This window comes from Oryzias latipes, chromosome 18 (genome assembly GCF_002234675.1).
Source record: "Oryzias latipes chromosome 18, ASM223467v1".
Classification (NCBI taxonomy): domain Eukaryota; kingdom Metazoa; phylum Chordata; class Actinopteri; order Beloniformes; family Adrianichthyidae; genus Oryzias; species Oryzias latipes.
In genome coordinates, this window is record NC_019876.2 from 29,174,253 (window position 1) to 29,189,972 (window position 15,720).

The window sequence follows — 15,720 nt, forward strand, 5'->3', positions numbered from 1 at the left end:
TGGCCCCGCCCAGCGTAGATATTTTTTTTAACATATAAGATCTTTTTCCATTGGCATTTTATTCGTCTGCTCCAGATTCCCAAAGCTTTGAATCCTGATGTGACGTAAATATGAGGCTGATTTCCACCGGGCCGTCTCAGTTCGATTATAATAATTAATTAATGTTCATCGGTCAACCAGAATGTTTACATCGCCTCAGTCATGTCTGCGTTCCACGTCCGTCCATCCGTACAGAAACGCAAGCTTTACGCAGGAGTTCTATTGACGGTCAAGGCTTCATGGGCAATTTCGCGGCAAAAAGCCGGAGAACCGGAAACGGATCCGGATTTCAAAATAAACACTTCAGTTGTACTTTCAAAATAAAGCTTTGTCTTATAATCAACGCCGAATTTCCACATCTCTAAGTGGGTCCGTCTCATTACTGTTTTTTTCATTTATGTGTTATTTTATTATTTATTTTTTATACTGTATTGTTAAAAATACAGAACAAATATGGAGGACAAGGACAATAGTCATAACAATGAGAATATCAGAGGATGGCATATATATTCTAAAAGAAAGATTGCAAAACACATTACCATCCATTGAATATGTTCAAAGACAGAAATCTTTCATATAGAAATATAGAAACTTTTTTGTTTGAACTATTACAAATGGCATGTAAATTAAAATGTAATTATTTAATTATTACAGGGGAAAAAGTTGTGGTGAGGAAAATTTTGATTTTCTTAACTCATCAATAAATAGATGAGTTGCCAATGTTTGATTTTGTGTTCTTTTCTTGTGGGCCAAATATGATATATTCAAGTTTCATCTAAAATTGTGAGTCAAAACATGTACATTCTTTCCAAACCTTTATAGTAATATTACAATTCCAGAGTAGGTGACTGAGTGTTTCTGGTGTTCTTTACAGAGAGGACAGCTGGGGTCAATTGTCTTATTATATCTTAGTATGTATTGATTAGTGGAAGAGATTCTATGTAGATGTTTGTAGGAGACGTCTCTCATCGTGTTATTGATTAATAATTCCTGATCCAGAGTCCACATATTTTAGTCTGGAATAAATATTTCCCCACTAGAACGCAGCAGAGGGAACAGAAATGACATTTTGCTGAAACAGCATGACTTTTTTTATCTTAAGGGCAAAGCTGAAACAGGATTTTCCAACATTAGTGTCATTATTAGGAGATATTTTCATCAAGTTCCGTATTTTTAAAGAGCTGACAGATTTCATTAACAGCATCAAAAACAATGGCGTACTCTGTTGGAGGAACAGCAGGGCAACATTTAAGGTTAAATTCTTTCTTTCTGAGTGATTGACCATTGTGGTTAAAAAGCTGACCCACCAGTAGAATATTATTATTAAACCAATGATTGTAAAATAAAGATTTGTTCTTGTAAAGAATATATCTGTTATTCCAAATAGAAAGGTTATGAGGGGAAAAATAGTGTTTATAAATAAGAAAGAAGAATCTGTCTGTAAAAAGCAAAGAGTTTAACTGGTATTTGTCAATATTATAACTAAAGAGGAGAAGAAAATGGAGAAAACCAACATTAGCAAACATGAGATGAGGGAAAATATTCCAGATTGAGAGTGGATTTTTTTAAAGTATTATTTAATCCTTTTTATGTTAAAAGTATGATGTAACCCTTGTTCTATCCTAGGCACTTTAACATTGGGAGTTGGGTCATCTAGACCCACTAGACAGTGCTCTGAACCTTTTTTCTTCAATGATTTGTGATCTTCACTGGTGTCCACTGTGGAGGACAAACAAGTTTTTTTTTTTGTTCAACATAAAGAAAATGCTGTTTGTATCATCTGCTAATAGACGGTGGCGGTATTCAAAGAAGACAATCTATGACGACATTATGAATCCCGTCAAAAAGAGAAATATGAGAGCTTGCAACTCTCAAAGCTATAATATCTATTAAGTTATTATATGTTTGCTGATTATTATTATTTTCTTTTTTTTCCTGAAGAACCCAGAGAGAATTATTTGATATCAGATCGGGTTATAAGTGGCTTTCTGGGAAACAATAAATATTTACATTTAGGAAACCCTGCGACTGTCACACTTTTTCTGTTTCAAACGGACCCTGGCCCCCGATCAGAGGATGGAAACGTCAAGGGGCCCTCACTGGAAAAAGTTTGGGGACCCCTGGATTTATCAATTAAGGGGGCATAATTAAATAAGAATCTGTCTATACTATTTTTGGAAATAATAATGCTTAAGTCTGTTAAAGTTTCTGTTTCTTTGACAGGAACGTTACAGATTGATTGCACAGAAAATGGACCTTTTTACACTCGTTAGCCTATTTGACGTCATCAGACTGAAGACCGAATTGGCCAATCGTCTTTTAGAGTACAGAATTGAGCTCAGCCAATAGGAATTCTTCTTGTTGGATTGCTCTTCCCCGCGGTTCAACCTTTGTAATATTCTGTTAGCCGCCATTTTGAGGTAGACTGCAGGTAGATGTTGCTTTGTCATTTAGCCTTGAATAGAAGTCCGGATTGAACTGAAGCTGAACGGAGAAGAAGCCATTTCGGTGCTGCGGTAATGGCGACTGGAGCGAACGCCACTCCTCTGGGGAAACTGCACCCCAGCATCGGCGCTAAACGGGGATTTGATGCGGGGCCTGGTGCGGGCAATGGGCTGATGCCCGCGCCGGGGCCGACCGCCTCCTTCCCCGCGATGCCGGGCTTCCAGCCCGCGATGCCGAGCGCCCCATTTGCCCAGTTCAATCCAGTCGGCAATTTTCAGACCCCCGCTCAACCAGCCGCCGTGTCCGGGATGAGCAAGAGTGGTAAGTGGACCGAAAGCCGGGGGGGCTGCTAACGTTTGTCAGGCGGTACGGTGGAACGAACGAAGGCCCGCAGCCAGCGCCGCTTCACGAAATGGAGGCCGTCGCTGGTTTGTAAACAGCTCGGACCAGACAGGACGAGCCACGAGGCGAGCGTCCCGCTCCTGCGCAGGAGCGAAGCGGTAGCTACGACCCGGGTTTGGACCAGTAAAGACGAACTTTGATGCCGTAATGGAACCGGGACGGGCTGGCAGTGCCACGGATTGGAATTTATTGTTGACCTCTCCGTCGTTGCCAGTTTTGTTCGAATATAAAGTTCTTCTAGAAACATCCGTGTTCTCCCAGAGATTCGAGTCTAAAATCAAACCTTTGCACACGAAAAAAACCGAGAGTTTGAGTCAAAAAACAACAAGAAAATCGTTAAAAAGCAGCAAAAGAAACTTGGAGAAAAAGTATAAATTATTAATTAAGGAAGGCCATTAACTTAAAAATAGTATTTACACACATTTGTTTTATGCCGTTATTTAATGTGTTCTCTATTGAAAGTTACTGGTTTAAAACGTAATGCAGCAACGCGCATGCGTGTCGCTATCTGGTCACTAAACTATGGCCAGCCTTGTAGACCTTTAACAAAAAGTTCATTTATTAAAGTCCCGCTCCGATCCTCTTTCGATCTATCGTTAAAGCTTTCTCAGTGGTCTCTTAATTATGATGATGATGATGATTTTATTCCAAATCTAGAAACCTGTGTTGTTTTCTAGAACCTAGTTTCTGAAGAGCCACAGTTAGGAGTTCATTACAAATCACCTCTGAGTTGTGGGAGTGTTGGATTGGAACTTACCCTCCTTCTCTCCCGCTGGCTTACAGCCCCTCACATCACCAAGCTAACATTAGCAGTGAAACAAAAGCAGCAGCAACATCGTAGCTATCCAGCCGTACAGTTTAGATCCAGATTCCAGCTCAGGAAAACAAAGACGTTCATGGATCTATTTGTCTGACAGTGGATGATCAAGAAGGGGCGGAGCAAGAAGACTATAGCACCTACATCACCGCTACAGGCTTTTCCCAACTGCGTTTTTTGTCTGCTCCCGATTCACAATGATTTGACTTAAGAAGTAATAGAAAAGCAGCTTTAATGTTAATATTCTTCATATGTGTCCTTGGTCCTTGAGGAACTGTGAGTTGGCCACCTTTGGCCCATGAACCAGACTTTGGACATGTATATGAAGTGTAGGAAGTTTACTACTGGTAACTAAATACTGCTTCAGACTGAATTGGAACATTTTAAGTTTACATTATAGATGACATGTAAAAGTGAAATTCATGTATACTGCCTGACTTTCAGTATAGACCAAATATACTTGTAGTATACTTAAATAAACTACTTTTTGCTGAGGGTAGATTATTTCATAATAACTGGAAGTTGGTGTTGTTGCTGGATTATCTCTTTCCAGATTTGCCTGAATACTCTGATCGTTTCTTACTGCAATATTTGTAATTTCTGTGTTTGTAGAAAACATTTTTTTTTATATTACAGTGTACCTGTTAAAGGATGACGTAATGCTTGTTTAAAAAAAACAACAATACAAATCGTTTCCACTGTCATTGTTTTCATGGTGATGCTTGACTTTTGCCTTTAGCTTTGGATGATGTCATCTAAAAAAACAACAACTTTACCCCCATTTTGTGCAGATTTCGGAAAGAAAAGAAAGAAAAGCAGATGGAGCAGTGAAACCCCCGATCAGAAGACGATCATTCCCGGAATGCCTACCGTCATTCCTCCTGGACTCACCCGGGATCAAGAGAGAGCTTACATAGGTAAATGTTGCTTTATTCAGCTAAGGTTGGCTTTTAATGCTATAAATGCCATTTTCTCTCACATTTCATCCGATGTATTTTGTTAAGGTTTGGATTTTATGCAAGTGCATACCAGTGTTTATGTTGTTTTGCTAAATTCTCAACAGTTGGAGCTTTCCGCAGACTTCTACAGAATTCCTACCTTTTTTTGTTTTTAAACCAATTTTAATCTTTTTTCCACAACATTATCAAAGTGTGAGAAATCGGATTCTGTTCCAACTGTTGAGATGAAGCTGTCATGTTTAATGACCAATGATTATAACATGTTGAAGCGTTGGATTCTCTTTAAGTGGTGCTGCTGTGTCCTGTAGTCTCTTTGTTTGCATACCATTGGGCTCCCATTAGCAAGATGGGTTTTTGATATCCCAACCTCACTGCCTGCTGATATCTATTCTGAGATCCAGGTCACTGCCCAGTGTCTTGCTTGATCCTCAGCACATCATCAGTGTCGTTTCTGTGCATGAAAACATTGCAATGTTGTAACAAAAATTGGTTATTCAATAATTTTGGTTTTCTGGGGGGGGGTTCACCCTAGCATAACTTGGTCTAAGGGGTATTTCAAAGAGAGACCCTTAATGCTTCTGTTCCCTGTGGCTTTATTGAACACGTAACACAAGTCAAAAGTGAGCGTGAACACGCCGCCAAAGCTTTTTTGATATGTTATATTATAGTGACTGGTGCCCCTGACCAGCATCGGAGGAGCTTCAGGTGAACAGAAACACAAGCGACGCTTAGATTTGCTCTTTGATCAGAGTCTTTGTGGGAAACTGGATTGACTGAATAGTGGGAACAGCTCGTTGAGAGGCTGTTGACCACACTCTTGGCATGGATTACGTGTTGAATTAAGCTCCAGTTTCTAGTTTGGTCTGCTTCAAATGGAGAGAAAACCAATGAACATTTTAACCACATGCCTTCCAGCAGCAGAATGACACATACACGCTGCCTTTACTTTCCTCATTAAAGTAGATGGCACCTTTTGTCAGAAACTAACATCATTCTTGATGTTGTCCTCTCATTGGTAATGGTTGTTCTTCCTTGGTATGTAAACATTCATTACCCCTTGTTTGTCACCCTTGGTTTACTTTGCTCATTCCGTAGATCCCCTGAGCACTTTGAAAATGGAATTGCTGTGAGCATTAAGCCAGCAGCCTCATTAACTTGCATATTACAGTAATCACTCCTGTAATCGGGTGGGGGGGCGTTGTCTTCACTTTCATAATGTGCATGGAATGAGTGGGTTTTTTCATCAGCAGCGTTAGATCTGTGGAGTGCAAACGTCTCACTGCTGTGCCTAGAATGTCAAAGCTGGAAAGGAAAGTACTCCGTTGTACAACAATAACCTTGTAAGGCGTGGGAGTTTACCACAGCAGACGTTTGAAGTATTAATGTCATGACAGGCTTTTTGTAGAACTCATCATTCTACCATTTAACATGTTTTCCTGCTTAATCATTTTCCAATAGAAGTCTTTGTAGAGCCTGTAATGTACAGTATCTGTCAGAGGGTTAGTGATTTCATGCTTCAGTCTTAAGAAGTGTGCATTTGATCTCCTGAACTGCAATAATGAATGAGACATGGCTCTAATGTGCAGAGCAGTGTCTCTCTGATGTTGTTTTGGTAACCACATTTCTCTCCATCCTTGTTTTTCTTTCCTAACCTGAATTCTTCCAGTCCAACTGCAGATTGAAGACCTGACTCGTAAACTGCGTACAGGAGACCTGGGAATCCCTGTTAACCCTGAGGACAGGTTGGAAAAAGATTAAACCCTTGAACAGTAACATTTTCTACCTTCTTGACTATTTGGAAGACAGTTGTTCATTTGAATTGAATGTGATGATTAGCTTAAAGCTATTTAGCTGCATTAGCTGAAAAGTGTAGAAACTACTTTGAAAGTCAGTGTTAGAATTACTGCAGGTTTTTTTTATGTCACTCCAACTTCCTGCTGGTATGTTGGGATATTTTTAATAATTAGTTTTCTTTTTTAGTGGTAACTCATTAAATCTTTAAATTATTGCTTTTTTAGAACAATGTGATTGACGTACAGTCAAAGATCTTTAACACAGACATAGAAAAATCGTTTGTTTTCATCCAAGTCAAGAATGCACTGTTTTCAAATGTGGGAATGACACTTTTTTTCCCTAATTTCCCATTGATTATTTAAACATAAGCTGTCAAGGTAATGACAGAGAGGAGAATCTATTGAAGTTTGGGGCTCTTCTGGTCTCACCATCACAGCTGCACTGATGCAGACAGTAGCTGTATTTCCATTGACTATGATATTATACATATTAGATTTGCGATAATAAATTCTCCAAATGGAAAAACGACAACTTTGAAAAAACGTATCAATTGAAAAAGGGTTGTGCTTGGAGGAGCTATTTTTTGAGGCGTATCAGAATGGACGTATTTTAACTGTGGTAGAAACACTTTTTTCAAATTAAATTCGTCACATGACCAACAACTGGATGGCGATGTGCTTCTCGGTGGGAACTGGCGGCCTTGGGTCAGACAGTGTCACAAGGCTCATCCAAAGTTGAGCGTGCCATGTGGAATTGTTGGATCCACAACTCCTCTGGAAAACCACCATTTCCCAAAATGGTTTTATCCGTAGCCCCTCCCACGTGTAAGGAGCTCGCCGCTTTATGGTATGAAGAAGACGCCGGCGTCTCCTTCGACAGATGATGATGAGCGCTAGAGCAACGGCAGACATTTTAATGTATCTGCAGTCAAAGTATTGTTCAGATCCGGCGCCGTGTTTTTTAATGACTTATCGCGTCAGTTGGTTTGTGTTTGTTCACACAATTAGGATTTAATGGAAACAATGTGATTGTGAATTTTCTTTTTTACATTTCTAGAATTTGGATCAAGTTTTGAGCACATGTGCAATGGAAACGCAGCTACTGGTATCTCAGAAGTAGCAACGGTGCTTCAGTCTTGGATTCAAAAACATTTTATTTTATTTAGATATGTTGATTCAAGTGGTATTAATGTTTTAACACTTAGTCATTCCTTCAAAAAGTTTAGTATACTGTCATCTGAAGATCAATTACGTTAGCCAGTAAAGACCATGGTCAAAGTTTCATGCATTCTTAATATTTATTACTACTTATATTTTTACTACTCAGTAACTTGAGTTTTCACTGGATTTCTGCACCTTTTAGCATTATTGGTTTACATTTCTGCTTGTCTTTATGTGATGCAAAGTGCTGTGTGGATGTGGTTTAAAAAGAACATGATGCTTTATGATACATGCTGTTTAGATATTTGACCATAAAGCAGGTGTTAGTTTGAGTTATCAGTTCATTTGAAGTAAACGCCAAAGTTAAAACAGCTCACTTTGGAATCATGTACAGAACTGTGCAAAAGTTTTTGGCTGGTGAGTAAAAATCCTGTAAACAAAGAAATATAAATTATGGTTTATCCATTTACAGAATACAACGTGGGAAGCCAAAAGTAAAAACATACAAGTCTGTATTTGGTGTTTCTAGCTTTTGTCTTCAAACCAGCATCCGTTCTTATCGGCTGGCTTGCTCAAAGTCTGGGGTTTTGTTAGATTTTACTCATGTCAAAGAAAGTAAACAAAGTATTACATGCACAGACAAACTATGTTCCCGCAATCTTAAGTACATAATATTCAAGAAACAAACATGAATCATATCAGAATGGCTGTTGCATATAAAATCAAACAGATGCTGGTGGTCAATGTTATAGGTAGTTTGAAACTGGTCATGAAGTGAAACAGAAACCACTGTGAAGTAGACTTACACCAAATTGCTACCAAGTGATGAGAGTGAGTACAAAAAGGCACAGAGAAGTTCCATTGGTTACCCCAAATTTCCGCTGGCGCGTCTGCAATGCGTTTCTGTTGCATTGTGTGACGAGTGCGTCTCAAGCCCATCAGTTGGACACGTTGTCTCCGACCCGTCCCTCCTCCCACCACTCCTGGAGGAGTCATTTGTCCTACTATCCCCATGTCATCAACATCCAAAACTTTAGCAATCGGGCCCCAGGAACCGCACCAATGTCCTGTTTCTCCAGCTTTTAACCACGAAATTGATGCGTTGACAGACTGGAAATGGAACTTCCAAGTAAAGCTTGCATTGTGGTGCGGAGGGAAGGACTTCAGACGCAGACACAATGGAGGCGATGTAAGCATTCTGATTGATGAGCGTTTTTATTTTCTGGATCTACGCACCGCAGACGGACCTTTAGGGGTTAGATGTTCATCCGCATTTGAAGAAGCATAAAGAAACGTCGAGGATAGTAAACACAGTGTTGGACAAGGAAAACTAGTTCAGCAGAAGATGGAAACATCAAAATTATTACTTTTCAAAATCAGAAGATGTCCAGCATCAGACAAGTCTGCTCAGAAGTATCTTTGTGGAAAAGTTTCAGGTTAAAAGCTAAACTTCTGACATAGAAACAAGACCAAGCAACTCAACTATGCAGGAAAACAGGAAGTGGACTGGAGAAAAATGGCAACAGCTGCTTGTTGAAGGGCTGTGAAGAAGAACAATGATTGTAGGCAATAGTGAAGCATGGCGGAGGCTCCACAAACATCTGGTCCTGTATTTCTGCAAATGGAGATTTGGTCAAGATTCATGGTGTCCTCAATGCAATACAGACAGATACTTACCCATCTATCGGGGTATGATTGACCGCAGTCTGAAGAACCAAAAGCCATGAAGAACTGGAAGTGATGGCATGGCCTCCACAGAGGCCCGGTCTCTACTTCATGGAGTGGTTCAGGAATTAATCAAAGAGGCTGAAGGTGGGGAAACAGACTACATTCACAGACGTTTTGTGGTTAGTTAACTAAAATGTTTGGATCAACCATGCTGAGCAAGTTTACCGAGAAGTGGTGCTGGTCTGAAGACAAATGGTGGTCACACCAAATATGGACTTTGTTCACATTTCTGTTTTGTTTTTTTTGTGCATTTCATTGATTAATGACAATAACTACTTTTTGTAAAAAAAAATTCTCACCTGCCTGAAATGTTTGCACAGTGCTGTATAAAAAAGTACATTTAATAGTCTTAATCGCCATCAGCTGATACAGCCGTATCTGTTTTACGTAGCATTTTCTTTCTCCCTTCTAAATTTATTAGTGATGACCCTAGCTAATGGTGACCACTGGCTCTGCCTTAGACCAAACGGAATGATTCATCATTGGACATCTTGGGTTCTTTTGTGCTCTATACACTTTTTTACCCAGCAAGGAGGCCACGTGTCCAGTTTTTGGGGGGGGGGGTCCTTAGCTGTGAAAGAAGGTGTTTGGAAACTCAGTGGCCAGTTTGACATACAGATCTGCTCCTGCAGGCAGCGTCTTTCCCTCAACTCTGTGTGGACTCACACTGTAAGAGTGTTCAGAACATTTCCACAGCAACCCAAATCTAATGGAGACCTTTAGCTCTCTTCCAATCCTTCCCCTCTAATGTGACAGCACAGACATGGGAGGCATTTCAGGTCATCATCGTTGGAAGTTTGAAGCTTAAAAGAAATCCTTTTTTTCCCTCCATTCCTCACTTTTCATGTACACGAGAGTGGCTCTCTAATGGGAGAGCGTAAGAAAAGGTGGATTTCTAATCTTAATTCCTTTTCTCTAACCCAAATTACCCCTCGTCAATCTAACCCTTTTTCAAGCACAGAGCCTCCGTATAACAGCAGCACAGGTTTTCAGCATCCCTGGAGAGGTCTGGACCTCTTCCTCCTCATCAGCACCAAGCAACCCTCAAAGCCATCGCCGTCTTAGGACTGAAATACTTTACACACACTCTGGTTGTCTGTTTGTTCCTTCTTTGTGGTTGATTCCCCTTCAGTGTAAAGGGTTAATTACCTGTATACAGCGATGGTTGCCCCCTTCTTACCCAGAACTGTATGAAGAGGTGCTTTGTAGCCTTTAACATGTCATTGCAGGGTCTTAAGTCCTTTTTATTTGTAAGTTTGTTTTCGTCCTGGTGGACCAGACAGTCCTCAGTACATCCAAGTCCTAACAGATAATAATGGTGATTGAAATGTAGTCTTAGTCAGCTGTAGGTAGCTCTTCTCAGCTGTGGGCCGCCTCCTGTACAAAGTCGTCAGTGTGCTGTGCTTTGTATTCTGTCTGCTGCTCTCAGGTCCCCCTCTCCAGAGCCCATTTATAACAGCGAGGGCAAACGGCTAAACACCCGTGAGTATCGCACGCGGAAGAAGATCGAGGAGGAGCGCCATGCCCTCATCACTGAAATGATCGGACTGAACCCTGACTTCAAGCCTCCTGCAGACTACAAGTATGTCCAGTTCTAGGTGTTCCTGATGATTTAATGTCCTTATTTTGGACATTAGCTCTTTGCTGTGATGTTTCATTAGTGTGTTTTATTTAAAAAGAATTCATCTACATAGTTACTGGGTTGTGTGGGTTCCACTGTGGGCGAATGTCAAAGCTCACCTGGACTCTGCAGCGTTCCTCTTCAGTGTGTATGCAGTGTTCCCTCGTTTATGTTCCATAAAGGACGTAGCGTTCTAGATGTTATAAGGCTATAAAACTCCTCACTTTGCATTTTTTTTTAATAGTTTTTTCAGTCAGACATGAATATTTTCACACTTTTCTCTCTGAAACTCTCAAAAGTTCAAACCTTAAAAAAAGAATCCAGGATTATAGAATCAGAACAAAGATCTGATCACGATAAAGAATAATGTAGATTTAACAAGCTGAATTTACGGCACAGAAGAGATAAGACAACATCAGTAGCCAATCAGGATGCAGAGCACAATGTGGTGTAAAAACACACACAGAACGCATGCAAAATTCTACAGGAAAAAAATCTGTTAAAAGGTGATGTGTACAGGTGTGTGTACATCACTGTTAAGTCTGAAGAAATAAAAAGACAGCTTAGACGATGTCTGTTCTTCAGGCATGGCGGTACAGACAAGCAACATGTCCTTTGACGATTTCCGATTGGCCCAATCCAAATTCACCTCCTGCCCCTACGGTTTCTCCAGACCCGTGCATTTATCCCTCCAAGCACAGACTTATAGAAACATAAGGTCTTCAAATCCGGGTGTTACTCCCACTTGATGGCGTCCTGAATAGTCGCAGGTCATCTGCGTAGGCGCGTAGCTGCCAGTGCTTGGAAATAAATAAAAACATCAGTTCTATTATTTAAAAAGCCATGCTAAAACAGAAAGTCCTTACCTGCAATTAGAATGAAAACTTGTGTGCTTCAGAGGTCACCCATGTGAGGAAAAGCGCCACGTGGAACACGCTGGCAGCGTAGGGATAGTCACTACGGCTACTCCTAAAAAATCGAGTTCAGACACCATTACAGCTTCAAATACCCCTACAGTTGGAGCAGTAAGGGGTCAGAGGGGTAGGGGAGGAACTCTGAGTTTATAGATATGAAATGTTTTTTCTCTCCTCCCAATAAACCGCGTGAATGTGCTAACCTTTTTGAAATAAAAGCTGCGCTTTTCTCAAGTGAATTCTTTTTGCTGCAGGCCTCCAGCCACCCGAGTCAGCGATAAAGTCATGATCCCGCAAGATGAATACCCCGAAATCAACTTTGTTGGGCTGCTGATTGGACCACGGTAACGCACACCGTTTCAGACGGCTGCCTTTGCTTTCTAACGTCCTGTAAACTTCAACGTCTTGAGGTGGCTCAGACTCTCTCTATGCTCTCGTTTTCCCAGAGGAAATACGCTGAAGAACATCGAGAAAGAATGCTGTGCCAAGATCATGATCAGAGGGAAGGGTTCGGTGAAAGAAGGGAAGGTCGGGCGAAAGGATGGCCAGATGCTGCCCGGAGAGGACGAGCCTCTGCACGCCTTGGTCACGGCCAACACCATGGAAAATGTCAAGAAGGCTGTGGAGCAGGTGTGTTTGCTGGTGGACACTTCCCAGTCTGATGTGTTTCCAGCTACAGGAGCAGATTTGGTTCTGATGGGAAAACTGTTCACAGATCCGAAACATCCTCAAGCAAGGAATCGAGACGCCTGAGGACCAAAACGACCTACGCAAGATGCAGCTGAGGGAGCTGGCCAGACTCAACGGCACTCTCAGAGAAGACGACAACAGGTGTGTGTGTGTGGCGCTATGGGCTGTTCTGCCCATAAAAACGACTCCACGAAAGGAGGATTTAGGGAAAGGTTCAAGCTTTATGTTGAAAGCGGCGCTGAAGATTGTTTCCTCGTTTTTCCTTGCAGGATTCTTCGTCCTTGGCAGAACTCGGAGCCACGCAGCATCACCAACACCACCCTTTGCACAAAGTGTGGTGGAGCCGGTCACATCTCTTCTGACTGCAAGTACACCAGGTAACCATCAGCCTCGGTCTGGAGGTTCCAGTTGCAGAACTCGTCACAAAGATTCATTTGTTGTTGTTGTTCTGCAGCACCTTCGCTGCCCACAGAGCCACAGGCGGGGAGCCCCCCCAGTCAGCGCAGGACAAGGCTCGTATGGACAAAGAATACCTGTCCCTCATGGCTGAGCTGGGGGAGGCCCCCGTCCCCAGCTCTGGCGGGGGACACTCCAACTCTCAGTCAGGATCTCGGAATTCCGGCCCCAACAGCAACCAGGCGATGGTCAGTTCAGGAAACAGACTGGAGCTGCTTCTTTGATGAGTGGAAAGCGTCTTAGCTGATGTGTGTTTCAGAACCGCCCCCCCTGGATGAGCTCTGGCCCCTCAGAGAACAGGAACTACTCTGCTGTTCAGGGAGGTCCCGCTGGACCCCACGGCTTCCCTCCCCCGATGCCTAGCATGGGAGGACCACCGCTTCCTCCCAATCCTAACGGAATGCCCCCACCCTGGATGCAGCCGCCCCCACCTCCCATGGGCCAGGGACCCCATGGACACCCCATGGGTAGGAGCTTTCATTGCCCAGAAGACGCACAATGTAAATATTACTCTTCTTTTCAAACAAACTGACTTTCAAATTCAAATGTAGCGGTCAGCAAGTAAAACGGTTCACTTCTGGCCCCAACCTAATGAAGTCAATTCAGTCGCCACTTTCTCACGGTATGGACGCCGTCATGTTGGAACCATCAGTAAGAAGGGATCTGCCTGAGTAGACGTTTCTATGGCAACCAGGAGTGAGCTTGTTGAAAGGCCACACCTGAAAGCAGGCTCAGGAGAATCTGTCAATCACACGTTTTCAACGCTCACATTTAGCGGGGCGTCTGATTGGTCCGTTTATAACTTGAGTGACTTGCAAGAAAGAAAAGAGATTTTAAAAACATTTAGCATTATCAAGATTTTAAAATAGGAATCTGAGCCAGAGCGGTCCTTAGTTCTCTATCGAAGTCTGGAATTTTGGCTTTTTGGAGCCAGCAGGTACTTCCTGTTTGGAACGCCGGGGGGGGAGGGGTCACTCAGTCCAGTTCCCATTTACAGTCAATCAATTCTGGCAAAAAAAAGTATATTATTGTGCTTTCAATTTTATATAATATTTACTTTGGTGTAAAGGATTTTTGTGTTTAAAGTGTTTTATAAATAAAGATTGATTTGGTTTATAAATAAAGGTGGAAGGCGGCGCCTTCCTCTGAACCTTCAAAGCAGAACTGAGCATCACATCTGTTTGTTTAGGTATGATGCCACCTCCAATGGGTATGATGCCACCACCTCCTCCACCCCCCAGCAGCCAGCCCCCTCCACCACCCTCCGCTCCCTTGCCACCATGGCAACAACAGGCTCCGCCCCCTCCTCCTACAAGCAGCATGGCAACAAGTACACCGCTGCCGTGGCAGCAGAGTAAGTATCCAACCAGAATCTGGTGCAGTGCATGTCAGACCCCAGCAGGGTCACGCCAGGGCGGTGTTGCTGCGTTTTGGCGCCGTTTGGTGACCGTCTGTCCCCTCCTCCTCCCTCGCAGACACCACCACCACCACCTCCAGCACCGGCACGCTGCCTCCATGGCAGCAGCCCCAACAGCCTTCTGTGTCTGCAGCTCAGCCCCCTCTGCCCATCGGAACCGCATCCATGGTGCCGCCTCCTCCCGGGGTCCAGCCCCCCTTGCCCCCAGGCGCCCCTCCGCCGCCACCCCCACCACCTCCGGGCTCCACCAGCATGATGTATGTTCCGCCGCCCCCTCCGCCACCCATGGACCCTTCCAATTTTGTTACCATGATGGGGATGGGAGTTCCGGGCATGCCACCCTTTGGGATGCCCCCCGCCCCTCCTCCTCCTCCCCCACAGAATTAATTCTCAATTGCAGTTGCCCGACAGCCCCCCCCTCCATCACATGATTCGGTCCGGCTGATTGACGCTACAGTCCACAGAGGAGTGGTTTCCAGCTGTGAGCGGCTGCATCCGTTCTGCTGCTGCAGCGCCGCGGTTGTCATGGAAACCCGCCCCCCCTTCATGGTTTCTGTGCTCCAATGAATCTGAACATTTTAGTTTGAGGTCCCAGCTGAAGCTGCATGATCCGAGCTCAGTCTGGTCCGCTGTTTTCCCGCCCTTCTCTGTTTTCCCGCCTTCAATCAGATGAATATTTTTGTAACAGTGAGACGATCGGTGACACGGATCTTAGCTCAGTCCAAAACGCTCCGTGTTGTAACTCATTTCCCTGTTGGTTGCTTAGCTCTAGACTATAATTGCTGTTTCCTGCTCTTCTTTTCACTGCATCTGCGTTCAGAAACGCAGAGACGGAACGGCGTTTGTGTGGCTTTGAGAAGATTCTGTTCTGTTCTTTCTTAGACGGACGTCAACAGAGCATCTTGTCTTTTTCCTTGTTTGTGGATTTGTCTCTGACCTCAATAAAAATATAATTCTTGGTTTGGTAATAAACTGATCAGTAAGCTTCCTTTCTGTGGATGTGAGGTCTTTGCACTCACTCTGAAATCTCAGGATTGTCAACCATGAACCCGTTCTGTCAAACGTCTGCTGCTGCGTGAACTTCTCGCTCCGCCTCCGTGTTGCAGAAGCTGTGTAACACGCATGTCTCACATACGGTGCAAACGGAGGTCAAAGCTTCTTTGAGGACTTGTCGTTCAGATTTCCCAACAGATCTCTAAAAATTGCAGCAGAGACAACAGGAAGAGTCTCAGGACGCAGATCCCCTCATTGCCCCTTACTGTGTTTTAATAATAGGTA

The 15,720-nt window shown here is 43.1% G+C and overlaps 1 protein-coding gene across 2 annotated transcripts; it reads left to right on the forward strand.

Annotated features, from left to right (window-relative positions):
* Positions 1-2,407: 2,407 nt before the first annotated feature.
* sf1 (splicing factor 1) lies at positions 2,408-15,430 on the forward strand. Of its 2 annotated transcripts, none has more exons than XM_023966017.1 (12): positions 2,408-2,805; positions 4,495-4,620; positions 6,329-6,404; positions 10,774-10,926; positions 12,134-12,223; positions 12,326-12,509; positions 12,595-12,710; positions 12,839-12,946; positions 13,024-13,213; positions 13,285-13,525; positions 14,215-14,379; positions 14,501-15,430. In XM_023966017.1, exons 1-12 carry the CDS (start codon positions 2,559-2,561, stop codon positions 14,827-14,829), a joined length of 2,025 nt encoding a protein of 674 aa, XP_023821785.1. In that variant the 5' UTR covers positions 2,408-2,558; the 3' UTR covers positions 14,830-15,430. The 2 variants fall into 2 exon arrangements, with proteins under 2 accessions (XP_023821785.1, XP_023821786.1); XM_023966018.1 differs by having other exon boundaries at positions 13,285-13,492.
* Positions 15,431-15,720: the final 290 nt, after the last annotated feature.

Excerpts from the sequence above, each read along its gene's own strand:
- sf1 (XM_023966017.1), top strand. The coding sequence starts at position 2,559 with ATGGCGACTGGAGCGAACGCCACTCCTCTGGGGAAACTGCACCCCAGC. Across the intron at positions 2,806-4,494 it reads GTCCGGGATGAGCAAGAGTG|ATTTCGGAAAGAAAAGAAAG; the intron begins GTAAGTGGACCG and ends CATTTTGTGCAG. Across the intron at positions 12,224-12,325 it reads GGGCTGCTGATTGGACCACG|AGGAAATACGCTGAAGAACA; the intron begins GTAACGCACACC and ends TCGTTTTCCCAG.